The sequence below is a fragment of the Urocitellus parryii genome, chromosome 3, assembly GCF_045843805.1.
Source record: "Urocitellus parryii isolate mUroPar1 chromosome 3, mUroPar1.hap1, whole genome shotgun sequence".
NCBI classification, from domain to species: domain Eukaryota; kingdom Metazoa; phylum Chordata; class Mammalia; order Rodentia; family Sciuridae; genus Urocitellus; species Urocitellus parryii.
The window spans coordinates 29,631,063-29,648,894 of NC_135533.1; the positions used below are offsets into that span (position 1 = coordinate 29,631,063).

General features: G+C 32.6%; 1 protein-coding gene across 1 annotated transcript in view; it reads left to right on the forward strand.

Moving 5' to 3' along the window:
- Vps50 (VPS50 subunit of EARP/GARPII complex) overlaps positions 1-17,832 on the forward strand; it is a 121,314-nt gene that overhangs the window by 45,228 nt on the left and 58,254 nt on the right. Inside the window, exons 13-16 of the mRNA XM_026391546.2 lie at positions 1,578-1,710; positions 4,572-4,663; positions 13,877-13,971; positions 14,294-14,392. Of these exons, the coding sequence (XP_026247331.1) occupies positions 1,578-1,710; positions 4,572-4,663; positions 13,877-13,971; positions 14,294-14,392 (419 nt within the window). The remainder of the gene's footprint in view (positions 1-1,577; positions 1,711-4,571; positions 4,664-13,876; positions 13,972-14,293; positions 14,393-17,832) is intronic.

Here is a 17,832-nt window from a genome sequence, read left to right on the forward strand (position 1 = left end):
ACATACCTTTATTTTATTTATTTATATGTGGTGCTGAAATTGAACCCAGGGCCTTGCACATGCTAGACGAATGCTCTACCACTGAGCTACAACCCTAGCCCAAGTTTTCATTTTTATGTAATAAAATTTATCAACATTACCTCTGAATTTCAAGTTGTAAATAAAAGAGCTTTCCTCTTTATAAAGGTTAGACAGGATTTTATTCATGTTTTCTTTAGGTGCTATTATAATTTTATTATTTTTTTCTTGTTTAGTTTTTTTTATTTGCCTATTCTTTTGCTTTTCATTGTATTTTCTGATCTATTTGCATTGACTGGTATCTCTAGAACTTTGTTAAATAGTAGCAGAGGTGATGAGTACCCTTACCTTCTTCCTAACCATAGTGCATATGCCTTAGAATTTCTTCATCTTAAGAAAATATTGATTCTCAGCACAACTTATAAATAAATAAAATAAAGGTCCATCAACAACTAAACATAAATATTAAAAAAAGAAAAATATCAGTCTATTGTTTTTTTCTCATGAGTTTTTAGTTAGGAATAGGTATTGAATGTTGTCCCTTTTTTTCCTCTGAACATCTGTTGAGATAACCATTTTTTGTTCCTTCTCAGACCTACAAATAGGGCAGATATTAATAAGCCAAAGTCTTGGCCTTCAGTGTTTTATTAGCATTGATTTGTTTTGGTGGATTAATTATATATTAAAGGAATGCTAGAAAATCTCAAATAATTGTACAAAGGCTGCTTTTTGACAAATGGGAAGCCTATAAAATAGAAAAGAAAAAGCAGAATGACATTTTTTTTATGAGGAGTAGAGAAGAAAAACAATCATATGAATCCCCATTAGTTAGAATACTTGGGATCACATTGTTTCATAGTCTTTTTAAATGTGAATAATTACTTTAAAATATTACTGTCAAGAGACTGGGATGTGGCTTAGTGGTGGAGCGCTTGCTTACCATGTGTGAGGCACTGTGTTTGATCCTCAGCACCACATAAAAATAAATAAATAAAATAAAGGTGTTGTGTTCATCTACAACTAAAAAAAATTTAAAAATATTACTGTCAATTATAGGATATCTATAGTCATATGATTTAAAGAATTTGTAGTTTGTCAAAGGTGATTACTTAAATTATACAAATGAAATCATTGAATTATAAATGCAGCCTCTGTTTTACTGGTTGTTACTCAGACCCAAGTTTAAATATAAAGGTGTCTGTGCATGTTTACAATTATGTCTTTGAGAAAGACATTTAGGGAGGTTTATACTGTAGTTTATGAGAATACTTTCTAATTCTGTAATATCTTGTATTCTCCATAGTTCTGTGAACATAACTGATTCATAGTATATGAACTGTTATTACTAATAAGTACTAAAAGGTCATGATGAAATGGGAATTACTTTAAAATTTTTTCTTACTATTGAATTTTCTCTTTAGGTATGTCAGTAGGAAAAATTTTCTTATTGTTAACTTTTCAAATGAATTTGATTAATAACATAACATTTTATTTGAATTAACTTTGAGTATAAAAGTAACATAATAATTTGAAAATTGGGCTATTATCATTTTTTTCAGCATGTGACACCAGACAGCTATATTCCGTGTCTTGCAGACCTGTGTAAAGCACTGTGGGAAGTAATGCTCAGCTATTACAGGACTATGGAATGGCATGAAAAGCATGATAGTGAGGAAACTGTTTCAGCATCTGGTAGGAAATTATTTTATTTTAAAAATTAAAATATAAAATATGCCACATCTGTAGAGTAAGGATAAACAAAAGAGAAAAGGTGTTCCTTTACAATTTCAGATACTATTACAGTGACCATTGATTAAATAAATGTTCAGCAAAGAAAGTGATTCAGCTACTGCAAAAGCTCCATTACCTTTTGGAATTAACTGGACCAAAGGACTTTTTAAGTGACTGATAGTACCAGTTTCCAGGAGTATGTGCTGATGGTTTTTTCAATAGAGAAGGAGCTTTTTCTTAAAGGAGAAGGAGAAGGGGTAGGGGAGGAAGAAGGAGAAACAAAAAATATTAAAAAATATTATTATTAATGTCAAACTAACTAAGATATTGGTCTACTTAAATTTACTATGAATTCAGTGCTAAATATTCAGTGTTAATCTATTTTTATACAGTTTTCAAGCTATACTAATAAAATTAGATTCTAAGAATTAGTATACTTTCCTTTCCGAAAATAGGAAAGTGAAACTTTGAAAAACTGTCATATAGAAGAGCTAAATTATTTACTAGCCATTTTATTTAAATTGCCTCATTTGTGTAGTTATATAACTTAAATTGGTTATCCTTAAACAAAAGCTGAGGTTAAGTATTCAAAATACTTTTTAAAACAACAAATTATTTTATCAACATTTTGTTTAATGTGGATAAACTAAATAATACTGCATAAGTTTTTTTGTATGTCAGATACAATTTAACGTAGCTATTTAATCAAATTATTTTAGTACTTTCCAGTTTCTGAAGTGCCTGGTTTCTATGGTTGGGTAGTACAGGAAACATCCAAATCTCACTGATTAAACATGTTTAATTTCTTTCTTGACTCAGAAGAGCCTTATAAATATAGAAAGCAAAAACTGAGAGGAAAATTCTGTGGATGGATCTTCATCTATTAAGAAACACTGTTGAAGATGGTAAAGGAAGGGAGAGGAGGAGAAGGCAGAGAGGATTAGCTATGAGCCAGGATTGTAGGTCCCTGGACAGGGGATGTAGCTCAAGTGTGGGTCACCTGCTTAGCCTGTGCAAGATCCTGAATGTGATCACTAGCAAGTCAACAGATTGTATAGACCAGACTGTTTTTACCCACCTTAAACTTAGCCTTTGTACTACCTCTGGGAACACAGGCTATGTAATCTGAGAGGCCTAGCTTCAAATTTTCACTGCCATGAGAACTGGAAGAAATTGTTTTCTCTAGTCTTCAATTTGCTCCTTTAAATGGTAGGCTAACAAACAAAACAAAACAGAAAACCCAGAGTTAGGAAACTATCTATCCTGCAGAGCTGCTGCTGTAAAGTTTAGAAGGATGTCAGGTTCTTCCTTGGCTATTGTAACTATCATGAAAGAGAATAGATCAAGAGATAATTATAACAACTATAATAATAATCCTGAGATGCCTATAGGGTCTTTTTTGGTTTGTTTGTTTTAATTTAAGTGTCTTAGGAATTCCTGGACTTACTGAGATTCCAGTTTTTCACAGGATTTGTCCTGTTTTGGCATCCTTTAAATTTTTCTAGATGTGGACACAACATTTTAGCAACTCTTTTTTCTTTTTTAAATACATTAACGAGAAACCAAAAGAAAAGATGTAACAGAATTAACATTAGATATAAGAATTCATAAATATGTACAATAACTATGAGTCATAAGTGTTTTAAGAATTTAAAAAAAACAAATTCAGAGGACAATGTCTGTGTATTCAATATGGTGAAGCTTGCTTGCTTTTTGCATTAGTTTAAGTTTACATTCATTAGAATTCTGACTCAAAACTAATAGCCTTATATACTTACTTATCTTCCTTACTAAAATTCCTTGACCCTGAACTTTATTTTTCAAGGCTATCTAGGACTCTAAAAATTCACTTGATAACCTGAAATTAATTCTTTCATATTCACATTCAGGAATAAAATTGTAGGAATCAGTAATTTGAAAATTATTCTTCATAGAACTTCATAAAGCTGCAGAGAACTCTAAAATTCACCTGCCACAGCTCAGTACTGATACTATTTGGAATTCTAATACTTTAACATTCTAAATAAAATTCTAAAGCTGCAGTTGAGGCACTTCCCTAAGCTGCTTTGTCTATAATGGCCAAATTTGCATTTCATTTAAGTTCTAGGAATGCTCAGAAGTCAACTATGTAAGCATCTGTGGTCTGGCTGTGCAAGGGCCTTTTTCTGGTCACCAGTGGATAACCTGCTAACCTAAAAAGAGATGACAATAGACTTTGTTGTATTCACAGAAAACATGTACTCTCTTTAATATAAATGAATATATGTATTTCCATTTCCTGGGGGAATTTATTTTGAGGTAGATTGTTGATCTTACCTGTTGAACTTTACATTGTTAGATAATTTATAATGAATACTACTATTATTTATTATGAAAAATATAAAATTATGCATCATCACTTGATTGTATGAGTAATTCTGCAATCTTCATTCTTATTGATGTTCCTATTAATTAGTAGTCTAGTTAATTGGTCCTGTAATGCCCTTACCCCAGCCTGTCTTAGAGTAGGCACTATGTGACCATTAAGAACCTGATCTCTGGGACCCTACTACCTATGTTAGAAACCCAACTCTAGTCATTTATGATTGAATAGTCTCAGGTATCTTTAGCATTTCATTGACTAGAATTATCCATCTTATGAATGGGTTTAGTCCTAATACCTGTATTTTGATATTATTTTGGGTATAAATATTAAACATGCTTTCTGTATTTTTTGTTTTCCAAATAACTCCATCTGATTTCTCACAAGTCACATGGAGTTATTTGAAAAACAAAAAATTGTTAAATTAAATCTAAAAATACATATTATATTTTACTTTCAGAAGGAAGTAATGTGATGGGTACTGAAGAAACCAACTTTGATCGTGGCTATGTGAAAAAGAAGTTAGAACATGGACTTACACGAATATGGCAGGTTTGGTTTTTTAAAATTATTTTTTTCAGAGAAGTAATAGAAATCTTCATGTCAAAATTGTTAAAAATAATTTCTCAAATTTTCTGTATTTGTATCTTTACAGATTTAAAATATGTTAATTTTTCTTTGGAACAAGGTTGTCATTTAATTTAATTTCTGTAATTTAGTTGGCAATTATACTGGTCTACAAGTGACAGTAGAAAAAGTCTTTTAGTTTAAAAATGTTCCTAGAAAAATATTCATGAATTTCTGATTACATTTTTGATATTCTAGTCCTCACAAACTTATGCTTTCCCAAAGAATTTTGTTTTTTAAAAAATTGAGATGTTCTGTTTATTATTTTTTTCATTTATTCATCTTTTCTTAATTATTTTCTCTTAATTTTAGGAAAAGAATAAGTAAGTGACTTATGTAGGTCAAAAACACTAATGAAAACTTTTCTTTTCAATGAGCTTTATGCCTTTCAGGGAATCTTTCATGCTTATTGGCTGAAGATATATGTTTTAGTCCATTTGAGCTGCTGTATATAACAAATATGCTAGACTAGGTAGTTTAGAAACAACAGATACTTGTTTCTCACAGTTCTGGAAGCTGGGAAATGTATGATCAAGGCTCTGGCAGATTTGGTCTCTGGCAACAACCTGGTTCTCTTGTTCCCTTGTCCTTGTTCATAGGTGGTGTTTTATTGCTCTGCCCTTACATGGTGGGAACAGAAAGGGATATCCCTCTGGCATCTTTTATAGGGGCACTAATTCCATTCAAGAGGGTTTCACCTTCAAGACCTCACAATGTCCCCACATCCTAATACCATTACCTTGGAGGTTAGGATTTCAACCTGAATTTTGGGAGGGTCCAAACATTGAGATCACAGCAATATCTTAAGTTTTTCTTTGCGTTTAGTGGCTCAGTTGTCATAATCAGATAATATTTTAATTTGTTAAAATTTGGTACTTCCCAGATAAAAGTGTAATTTCTTAGAGGGTAAGTCTTCTTGGAACTTCTTGGAACCTTGGAAGATTGTAGACCTTTTGACCATGGTATAGCCTTTTAAAATGTGTTGATTTTTTTTTTTTTTTTTTTTTTGTGAAACTGATTTTTAGTTTGACCACTTTTAAATGGGATTTCTCTTGAAAAAACAATCATTAGGAAAAACAAATCTCCTAAAATACCACTTAATGTTTATAATTTAGTATTCTAATTTTTTTATAATTTTATAGTAGATATGCTATTTTAATTTATAATTTAAAATATATTTATATGACAGTTGTAAGAGCTTTGACTTTTATATTTCCTCTTATAATCACATTGAACTAATTTTAAATTTATCATTTATGTGGATTTGAGCCACTTTTTTTGAAAATTATGTATAAGAAAAGAAAAATCTTACATCAACTAAATATACACCCAGGGTCTGATGAGTTGTTTCTGATTTAGTCTCCTAATAGACCCTCATTGTACTTAGTTGAAATTATAGCTTGTTTCAGTTAGCTTCGTCAGCACTCTGACCAAAGAGCCTGATGAGAGCAACTTAAAGGAGGAAGAAAAGATTATTTTAGCTTATGGTTTCAGAGGTTTAGTCCACAGTGAGCCTAATTCCTTTCCCTGGGCCCAAAGTCAGATAGAATATCTTGGTGGAAGGTTATGGCAGAGCAAAAGCTGCTGAGGACATGAAAGAGAGAAAGATAGTCAATGCTCTCCTCACCAGGGACAAAATACATACTCCAAAGGCACAGCCCCAGTGACCTACCTCCCCGAGCCACATCTTGCCTGCCTGCAGTTACCACTCAGTTGAGCCACAACAGTGGATTAATACCCCGTAGATTGCATCTCTCATAATCTAATCATTTCACTTGTAAATAATCTTGTGTTGTTACATACATGAGCTTTTGAGGAGATATCTCATATCTAAACCATAACAGCTTCCATGGTATACTTTCTGGTAATGCAGTGTACTTTGAAACACCTGGCATTTTTCATAGCTAGTTTCCTTTCAATCTGACAACCTGATGGCTTTCATGATATAGGAAAATCTGTTAAATATAAAGTTTAATAAACCCTTTTCGCTTAAGCATTTGGATAGTTAATGGAAACCATTTTGTTTTTAAGTATAGATAATTGTATTTTAGCTTTCAAGTATTGGAGTAGTTTTACCACCACCACTCCTCAGATTCCTGTGCATCCCCAAGCCCACTTCTCAGCCTATTCTTGGTCAGGACTTTGTGTACTTTAGGAACTCATGGAATGTTTATTAAATTAAAATTATAGGGCTCAGTGCTATTGAAAAAAAGCAAAAGCTCTGAAAAACTTACTTTTATATTTTGGTAACAGTCAGCAGGCAAAATCTGACCTGAATTGAATTTGTTTGGTAATAGAACCTGACTAGCATTGTCTTTTTAAGGTATTGATAGTACTTACTTATTGCATTTAAGTGAACATTCATATGTTGTGGGAGTATTAATGTATTTGTTTTGGGGATTTTGCTGCAGACCCTAGTGTAGGGATGTTAATGTTATATTGACTTTATTACCTTTCTAACATCTGAAATCCTGAATTATAAAGCATACTTGGCTAGGGATGAATTCAGATAAAGCAGTGAACAAAAGAAAGGGTTGGAATAAAAGCAGAAAATTTACCTGTAATCAAAGAAGATTTTTCTCCTAAAGTTTTATTCCTGTTTTACAGAGGAGTCAGTTGTAAGACAATATCTCTCCCCATAACCTCAGGAATAATCAAGATACACTACAAAATGGGATGTGTGTGTGTGTGTGTGTGTGTGTGTGTATGAACAGTGTGAGGAACTCCTATAATCTTTACCAAAAGACCCATTTAAGTTCCTGCACTGTCTCAGACATGCCCTTAACAAAAAATGATCAGTGTAAGGCCATTTGCTGCATTTAGTTGTCATATCCCTTCCATCTTATTTAGTCTAGAAGGTTTCCTCAGTCCTTGACATTTATAATCTTGACATTTTTGAAGATTGCAGATAGGTTATTTTGTAGAGTGTTTCTCAATTTGAATTTGTCTGAAGTGCTTTTATTAATTTCAGATCACAGGTTTTTAAAAGGATTATTATGGAAGTTGAGACTATGTTATTCTCACTCCCACCCATCAGATGGCACATTATTCCAATTTATGTCATCACTGGCAATGTTAACTTGAGTAAGGTACCTCCACTGTGAAGTTAGTTACTCTTGCCTTCTGATGGATACTTATTCGGGAAAAGATGGCTTCCAAAAAGAAGTCAGCTTTTCGTTGCTGTGACCAAAATACCTGACACAGGAAAAATGTATAGTAGGGGAAGTTTATTTTGGCTCATAGTTTTAGAGGTTCAGTCCACCCTCATCCAACTCCATATCTCTGGGCCCTCGATGAAGTAGAACATCATGGAGGAGAGGCATGGCAGAAGAAAGCAGCTCAGGACATGGCAACAGGGAAGCAGAGAGAGAGAGTTATGTTCACCAGGGACAAAATATTAATCCCAAAGGCACATCCCTAGTGACCTACTTCCTCCAGTCTCACCCTACCTGCCTATAGTTACCACCCAGTTAGAGCTGTAATAATTCATTCATTTTACTTCTGAACATTCTTAGGGGACACCTCAGATCTAAATCATAGTAAATACAATATCTTTTCTTATTTAACATTCACTCATTAATTTTAGTTTCTATGATATTTTTTCATAAATAATTATTTTGTGGTTATTGTTATCAATGTTATTATATGATATTTTCTAATGCTAATTCTCACTTCTTTGAGAATTGGCGTTCTGTTGTTATCACCCACTAGTTTTATAATATAGTTATGTTTTTTATTGCTTATTTTTACTTTAATGATTTTCAAATCATGATTTTTAAAATTGTTATTGCTTCAACATTTATTAATTGGCATTCTAATATAGGGAAGAATTTTCTTCCCATTTATATATTAATTTATTTCTATCATTGAGTAATAATATATGAGTATATGTATACACATACATATGAGCATATACATATACATATGCATTTGCAACCATATATGTGATCTATTATATAGTCTGTCACTATCATTATTTAATTGATGGGCAAGCCCATGCTGTGGTCATTTGGAGCCCCCATCAAGATAGTTTTTGTGTTTTGTCATAATTTCTCCATCATTTATTGAGGACTTACTTTTTCATACAAAATGTTCCAGACTCATGTTGGACCTTCCTGTTTGAAGGGAATAGTTTTTGGAAACCAAGGTCTGACTGTAGTTAGTTGTGTTGTTGCTGCTGTTGGGTTTCAGGGCCTATGCATGGTAAGACCAAGAATTATATGTGTATACACATACACACATTGTACATTGTATTTATTTTTTACCTATGTATACACACTGAAACCATAAGTTTACACTGATAAATCTATCTCAGTCCAAGATAGGGCTTATGCTAGCTTTTCCCCATTTCATATTTTCAATTCCCTACTCCATCAGCAAGAAACACGGTTCCTATTATCCTCAATATGTTTATCTGTTCACTCAGCCTTGTATGTAATCAATCTTATGACCCTTCTCAGTTACCTTCGTTGTTCTGGCTTTAATAGGTTGCCTCCCTGCCATTCTGGGGTTTTGATCCCAATTTGGACAAATAGAACAAAATATAATAAAAACATGGAATTCATAAATGGATGGTAGAATAACAGTGGACTGTCCATTTTGATTCTTAATAGTTTACATTTAATTTGTCAGAATAGAAATACTTTGGTCAAAGACATCATAACCTGTATTTAATTCAGTGATGTGATTCTGTATGAAAGAAGACTTTATCATCATATCTTTTTTTTTAGTTTGTTTTGATAGTTTTAAGTTTTATTTGGAAGTCTAATATGGAAACTTGATTATCCATTTGATAAAATTAGAATTATTTCTGTCTCACACCATAAGCAAAAATAAATTCCAAGCAAGCATTATATATGTCTAAACCTGAAAGTAAGAAAACAGTACTTAAAATATAGGAAAATATTTTTATTATCTTAATATAGAGAGATTCTTGCTAAACAAACATTTACAAAGAAACAGGCACTCTTAAGATTATTGGTGAGTGTATAAATTGTTGTAATAATTTCTTAAACAGCTTTCTAGAAGTATAGAAGTATGGTTGACATAAAATAAACATGCATATTTAAAATATTCAATTTTATAAGTTTTGTCATACATCAAATATGTGTATATATAATTATACATATTATAAATAAAATGTTTTGCAAAATTTTACATTCTAATAAGTGTGTAGTAGTTTCTCACTATGATTTTAATTTGCATTTCTCTGATGTCTTTATGATGTTGAATACACACACACACACACACACACACACACACACACCTACATCTTTGCCACAATCAAGATAATGAACATGTTCATCTACCCCTGAAAAGTTATGAACTGATTTTGAGGTGGGTACTTCCCATGTACCCACCTCAGGCAACTACTGATGAGCTTTCTGTCAATATAGATTGATTTGCATTTTCTAGAGTTTTATATAAATGCAATCATGTACTATATACTTTTTTTGGTTCAGCTTTTTTCATTCAGCATAATTATTCTGAGGTTAATTCAAATTGTTGAATGAATCAGTAGTTTGTTCTTTTGTTTTGCTAAGTTGTGTTCCATTACATATACATAATTTGGCTATCTGTTCATGCATTGATGGTCATTTGAGTTGTTTCTGAATTTGGGGCCATTATAAATACAACTGCACTGGGTGAAGTGGTGTGTGGCTCTAATCTCAGTGGCTCAGGGTATCATCATATCTTTATCCTCAGTAATAATGTTTGCTGAGAAGCCCTGTTACTTTTGTTAGAATTCAGTTTGAATGCTTTTAAATAAAGTGTTGATCTTTCAGAATTTTCTTTTTTTATATTTAAAAATTTGATAAGTGAAAGTGAGTTTAAAAATACTTAATACCTCTTTTACTATAGAAAATTAGGATCATACTATTATGCATTTTTTTGAGATTTTCTTTTCATTCTGTGTGCCATCCACTTGTAAATTTCTTCCTGAAGCATTCGAAAAATGATCATCTTTCCTTTTTGTACTAGGAATTAGTTCTCTATGTTAAATCAGATTTACTAATTGCATTATTCTAGTCTATAATCTTGTTTCTCATTTATTTACCTGCAGTTTTGAAGGAGTTTTAACACTGCAGAATAATCATAGTTTTCTTGGGCTTTTCTTTTTTTGTAATATGGGGATGCCATATTGACTGATACTGAAATGTGAATACCACCTTACCTTTTCTTCACATGATTTCCTGTGTTCAATTGAAATAAAAGTGCTTTTGTTTGGAGGCATTTTGCTGTGAATTCTAGTTTGCTTAATATTATTACCACTCCTGTCTTTATTTCATCCATTCATTCATACTTCTCCAACAAATCTTTCACTATCTCTTTTACTTTAAATGTTTTGTGGTTTATTTTATGGTTGTCCTTTGTATATTTAAAATTTTGTTACTTTTGGGGGGTGGGTACCAGGGATTGAACTCAGGAGCACTCAACCACTGAGCCACACTCCCAGCCCTATTTTGTATTTTATTTAGAGACAGGGTCTCACTGAGTTGCTCAGTACCTTGCTTTTGCTGAGGCTGGCTTTGAACTTGTGATCTTCCTCCCTTAGCCTCTTGAGCCCCTGGGATTATGAGATATTTTATCTTTTAATTGAGAAGAAAACTTTATTAGTTCTTGTATTTTTAAAAAACTCTTTGCTTGTGTTTTTGCTCATTTATTTCATTTTTCTAAATGACTTTCGTGATGAGTAATTCCTTATCTATTATTTCTACTTATTTTTGGTATGCTGATGGTTAACATTTTATGATATCAAACTATTAACCTTTGTCCTTTTGTGAGTTCTTATGCTACATTGTTTTTTAGAAAGTTCTTTCCCTTGTAAAGCTCAGCTGTATATTTGTCTGGTAATTATGAATGTTCATCTAGATTTTTTTTGTCATTGTTTCTCACATTTTTTTATTGGTGCATTATAGTTGTACATAATGGTGGATTTGTTGTTTCTGATTCGTACATGCACACAGTATAACAAGAGAATTTGGCCAGTACCCTTCCTCTTTGCCTCCCCTTCTACCTCCCCCAGTCCCTTTCCTCTGCTCTACTGAACTCCCTTTGATTTTCTGTTTTTTTATTTGTTTTAATTAGTTACGCATGACGGTACAATGACCTTGAGATATCATACATTTGAATCAGATGGAATAGGTTGCTATATCTTCAGTACTTAAAGAGTACAACTACCTACAAGATTTTGGCATTATTAAATTGATCAATAGTCTAATTTTTACTCTTGAAAATATACAAAAAAATTATTTAATCCATTTTACATTTCTTTTGATGTTTGATATGAAGATTTGTTTTGAGTACTGAGGATTAAACCCAGAGCACTGTAGTACTGAGCTACACACTAAACCTTTTTATTTTTTGTTTTGAGACAGAACCTCTTTAAGTTGCCCAGGCTGGCCTTGAACTTGCTATCCTCCTGTCTCAGCTTTCAGATAAGCTGGGAATGTGGGTATGTGCCACTGTCCCTGGCTTAAAAGAGGATTTTCCCCCCAAATTTAAGTAATTTTCCTTTCAGTTCTGCTGAATAATTCTACCCCCTTACCTTTCATTTATTGCAAGGTACAGTGAAAAAAGGAGATTTTGAAGGATTATAGAACTGGATTCAAGGCTTAGTTTTGTTGTTCACTGGGCATCTAAGGATAATTACATGACTTCTTTTTAGTTGCTCTTCTTTTAGGGGGATTATAAGTTCCTGCTCAACAGGGCTGCTGTTGTCCTTAGATAATATGTAAAGTTCTTAGCATAATGTGTGACACAAAGTAAATAATCAGAAAATAGAAGTTTTTTTTACTGCTACTTGTGTTATGGTGTCCATATGAAGGGTGCCCCAAAAGCTCATGTGTGAGACAATGCAAGAAAGTTTAAAGGTGAAATGACTGGTCTATGAGAGCCTTAACCTAATCAGTACATCAATTCCCTTGAATGGATTAGCTGGTGATCCATCTAGGCAAATAGGGTGTGGTTAGAGAAGATAGGTCTCTGGGGGCGTGCTTTTGGAGTATATATTTTGTCCCTGGTGAGGGGATCGCTGCCTCCTGGTGCCATGTCTTAAGTGGCTTTCTTTCTCCAGGACCTTCCACCATGATATTCTACTACAGCTTGAGCCCAGAGCAGTGTAGCTGGCCTTCTGTAGACTGAGACTTGTGAACCATGAAACCCAAATATGTTTTTCCTCCCTATGTTATTGTCAGATTTTTTAGTCACAAAAGAGCTGACTAAAACAACTTTTTAAACCATTATATATATTATCTACATAATATACATTGTGTACTACTTCTGAGTTGTCTTTTGTCTATTGATTTCTGTGTATATTATTATATTGCTAGCATTTTTAATATTAAGTAGTTTTTAATATATTTGATGTAGGTAGTACATAACTTTTAACTTTATTCCAACTTTTACTCCATCTTTACAAAACTTTATTTTTTAAAAGCAGTTATCTTGTTCTTCTAGGTGAACTTTAGAATAATTGTTTAGAAGAAAAGTTTTGGTTGTGATTTTGTTTGGAATTTTGTTGAACCTATACATTAATTGGAAAAATTGGAATTCATCATTCAGTTTTATTATTCACAATTTATTGAAATTTCAGTTTTCTTTTTGTATCCCACTGAAATTTTTAGTTTTTTTAAAATGGTGTGATATTATCAAAATTACCCCTACTATATTTTGAATGAATTTCTTCATTTTAAGGTTCTTGTTAGATACACCTGAAAGCCATCAATTTTTAGGTATCATTGTATATGTATTGTCTTGTACTTAGTCACTTCTCTTAGTTATTAATTTTTAATTGATTAAATTTTTTAAACAACCACTGCCATGCATAAGTAAAGATAATATTTGTCCTTATTTCCATTATGAGGATTTAATTCTTTCCTTGTATAGGTGTTTATGTTGTTTTTTACAATGGATACAATTTTGTAGACCTCTGTTGAATTGTAGTGATGATTCTGACCTTTACTATTTTTGTATCTGATATTCATGGGATTGTATTACCCTGGAGGCTGTTGGCTGCTGGCCTTTAAGAGATACTGTTTATCAAGTTAAGAATGTAAATGTCTCATTCTATGTATAAATATAGTGGTTTTGAGAACTTTCTATATTTGGAGTTACTGAATTTTTTTTTTCTTATAGGATGTTCAGCTGAAAGTGAAAACCTATTTGCTTGGAACTGATTTGTCTATATTCAAATATGATGACTTCATCTTTGTTTTGGATATAATCAGCAGGTAATGTTTGAGATCTTGTCTTACTTTTTAGTTTGATTCAACCATTATAATCAAACAAATGATAAATTAGTGAGTTATCTGTATCTTCTTCATGCAAATGAAGATGATTATACATTCACAACTAATTGCTACTGGGTTTGTTTATAAGTGTTTAAATATTTCTGCCCTTTGGATGTTTATAAAACATTCTGAATTTGTGATTTTTTTAGAATTTTTCCAAGCATTCAATTTTTATGATTTGCTTTCTGTGAAGAAAGAAATATGAATTTCTTTTTTCCTGAAAGGATGTCAGAAATTTACAAAAACCTTCCTATCCAACCAGGTTGATGCAAGTTGGAGAAGAATTTTGTGGTAGCAAGTCTGAAGTTTTGCAAGAATCTATAAGAAAACAAAGCGTCAACTATTTCAAGAACTACCATAGGTAAGAACGCTAATAATTATAGGTAATTGAGAATAGTTCTGTGTAATGCTTATTCTTATAGTATTAATTGATATAAATAATTACTTTTGAATTTGAATGAATACATTCTGTAGCTCTAGTTAAGGATGTTTCACCAAAAATATAAAATGTTCTCATTATTTACTCATTGTCAATATTAATATATTTTTTGTCTTGGGGGATCTCAGATATTGAAATGATTTATTTATGGGTAAGAGATGATTATTATATCAGGGTTAACCAAATGAATTTAGCCATTCCTTCCATGCCTAAACATACATGGTGCAATTAGTAAGGAAGTCAGATCAGAAGAGGCAGTACTCAGAGAGAGGGTGCTTGAGAGCATCTCTCTCTTAGGAGTAAGATGGATTGTGGATGGAACTTCACGGTACTCAGATACTGACTACAAAGCAAGGATTGTGTATTATGTTCATCACTGCTGAATTTAGAAAGGGTGACTAGGAATGGTTTTAGGAGTGGAAGAAGATGGGAAAGAATGTTTACATAGCTTTGTGAGTGTATCCTTAAAACAGTGTTAAACTGAGAGAAGAGAGAACCAACATTTAACTTCCCTTGATAAAAGATTGACCCTAAGCTGTGCTTCTTGCATACATTTTGCCATTTGAATTGAGTCATATCTTACCTTTTATTCTGAACTTGTACTTTTTACCACTAAGTTTTGATTTTGTTCTTATTTGGTGGTAGAAAGAGTCAGGATTTCAAATTCTGCATTCTTTCTTTGTGGTCAATACCTGCTCACAGTGATATATGCCATGACAGTAGAGAGATTATTGGACATCAGACAATTAGTTAGTGAGTAATTAAATAGATTTAGATACAAGTTTTCTATGCTAATTGTAAACTATTAAGTAAATTGCTTTGAAAGTAAATTTAAGTTGAACCTGTACCAAAGCAGAGCCTTTGAGTTTCATAATTGAATGAAGAAAATTAAAAAACAAATTTAGTTGAATAAACATCAGGGAAACAGTGGTTGGGAAACAGTGGTTAGGGAACAGCATGAAACCCTAACACTGCTTTATTTATAACTTCCTTTTGTGCTAAAACAGAAGGTCTGGCTGTAAACATTTCTGTACAGAAGGGAGCAAGGCCTTTAATCACAGATGAAGAAAAAGGAGCCAGGAACCTCAATTTCCCTGCCAGCATAGAAGCATGCCAGATTTCGGTTTCCCCAAAGATTGCTTTTACCCAACAGAACAACGGGGAGACCTTTTGAGGTGTGGGCACTGTAACAATACTGATTCCTGTAGTTGCCTCCATTCTAAATCCTGCTTATTTTGAGTGTTTGTCTTCTGTGGCAGCCAGGCATGGGCATTTTATTTTAAACTCTGACCATGATGTAGATTCCTCACAATAATTCACCCTGGTGCAGTTAAAGAAAATGGAAATGAATTATTTAATATTTTTAAATATTTCACATTTTAAAGGACTTCTCTTAGAAACATTTGTGAACTTTGTTTCTCCTTGATGTGACTATGCTGTATTTTTAGAGGAGCTAAATGGGGGAGATGATAGGCTTGGGTCCCTGCCCTTCCTTGCCAGCTCTTTGGGGTGTCGTTCCATCAGTTGTAATCTTAAAGTGGTTTGATTAAATGGTCTCCATAAGCATTGCCTACACATTTTCTTTTTTTTTTTTTCCTCCTCCTTGCTGTGTTGTATAATGTAAAGTTTGGGACAGCTTGAAAAAGCAACGAATTAACTATTTTTTAGTGTAATTTTTTCCCCAGTGTTAAAACGGAAGTTTAAGCCTGTGTAGTTTGTATCTTTCTCTTAATAGTTGCCACTTCAAAATTATAGTGAAAATCACTTGGTAAATATGGCATCCACCATCAGTGTGTTCTGAAGTACTTCTCCCCCTTGCCCCTTAATGAAAGAAGGTTCACTTGACAAGCAGTTTAGAAATGATACCTGTGGACTTATGTTGAATTGGCTAAAATTACATTAGCCAGTGATAAATCTAAATCTAATAAATGCCAGTTTAATATCCCTTTCACCAAATCATACTACAAATACTGAAAAGCTGTGTGAAATATGATGATATATGGGTCAAGTGTGTGTTTTTCAATAAAACTCTTTAAATGTATAATAGTGTGTTTTGTGGTCCTCTACTACTAAATAGAGCCCTTGAAAAGGAAGAAATACTTGAACCAAATTACTCTTACTTTGGAAGTCTATTGAGGCTATTTGTTTGAAGATGTAGACACAATAAAAAGGTGAAAATAGAAGCATTTTGCTTTCTTGAGGAACATCTATTTATTAAGTGTACTCATGTTATTTGTGGTAGTTGTATAAAATTTACATATCATTATCTTTTTCTAGGGCAAATTTGTATAAAGTATGAGTGAACACAGTATCATTATGAATTTTTATCTTTTAAAATTACAAAATATATAGTTCCTTAAATTTCTTTATGTTCATGTACTAAGTTTGCATACACCAAGTTGTCATTCTTCTGCTAGGTGTTGCAAGATTTCTAGAAGCACAAATATTCTTATTTAAACAATGATGACATAGAAATTATGTGGCAATGCATAATTATTAAAACATTTTTTATATTTGATTTTATATATTACCCTAATCCTAACCCTAACCCTAATACCATCACAAATAAGAGGAAGGCAGAGAGAGGGATAATACAGATGCTGAGGAAAAACTACATAGAAAAGAAGGCAACGTGAAACCTGAGGCAGAGATTAGAGTGGTCTTGCTGTGGCCTCAAGTCTGAGAATGCCAGCAGCCACCAGAAGCTGGAAAAGGTGAGGGATGGATGAATTCTCCTGTACAGCTTCTCGAGGGACTCCACCCTTCCCAATACCTTAGTTTCACCCAGTGTTGCAGATTTGGGGCTTCTGTCCTCCAGAATTGTGAGAGAATAAGTTTCTGTTGCTTAAAGCCACTCATTATGTGATAATTTGCTACAGGAAACTATCAGAAAGTAGAATTGCTGGATTCTATGATAAATATGTTTAGCATTTTGAGGAACGGCCAAACCATCTTCCACAATAGTTGTACCATTTTACATTCCTACCATTATTGTCTGAGGGTTCCAATTTCTCCAAAACCCATCAACACTTATTTTCTTTCCTTTCAATCATAGCTGTCCTAGTATGTGTGAATGTTATTATGGTTTAGGTTTGCATTTCCCTAATGATTAAAGATGTTTTTATGTGCTACTGGCCATTTGTGTGTGTGTGTGTGTGTGTGTTGTGTGTGTGTGTGTTTGTTTATTTTCTTTACAGAAACTTCTATGCAGAGCTTTTGCCCATTTTTTAATTGGGTTAATTGTCTTTTTATTGTTGAGTTGTAAAATTTTATAATTTAAGTTATTAAATTAGATGTATAATTCATTTTAGATAATTTTAGTGTGTGGTATTAGGCATGGACACAAATCACTTTTCTAATCA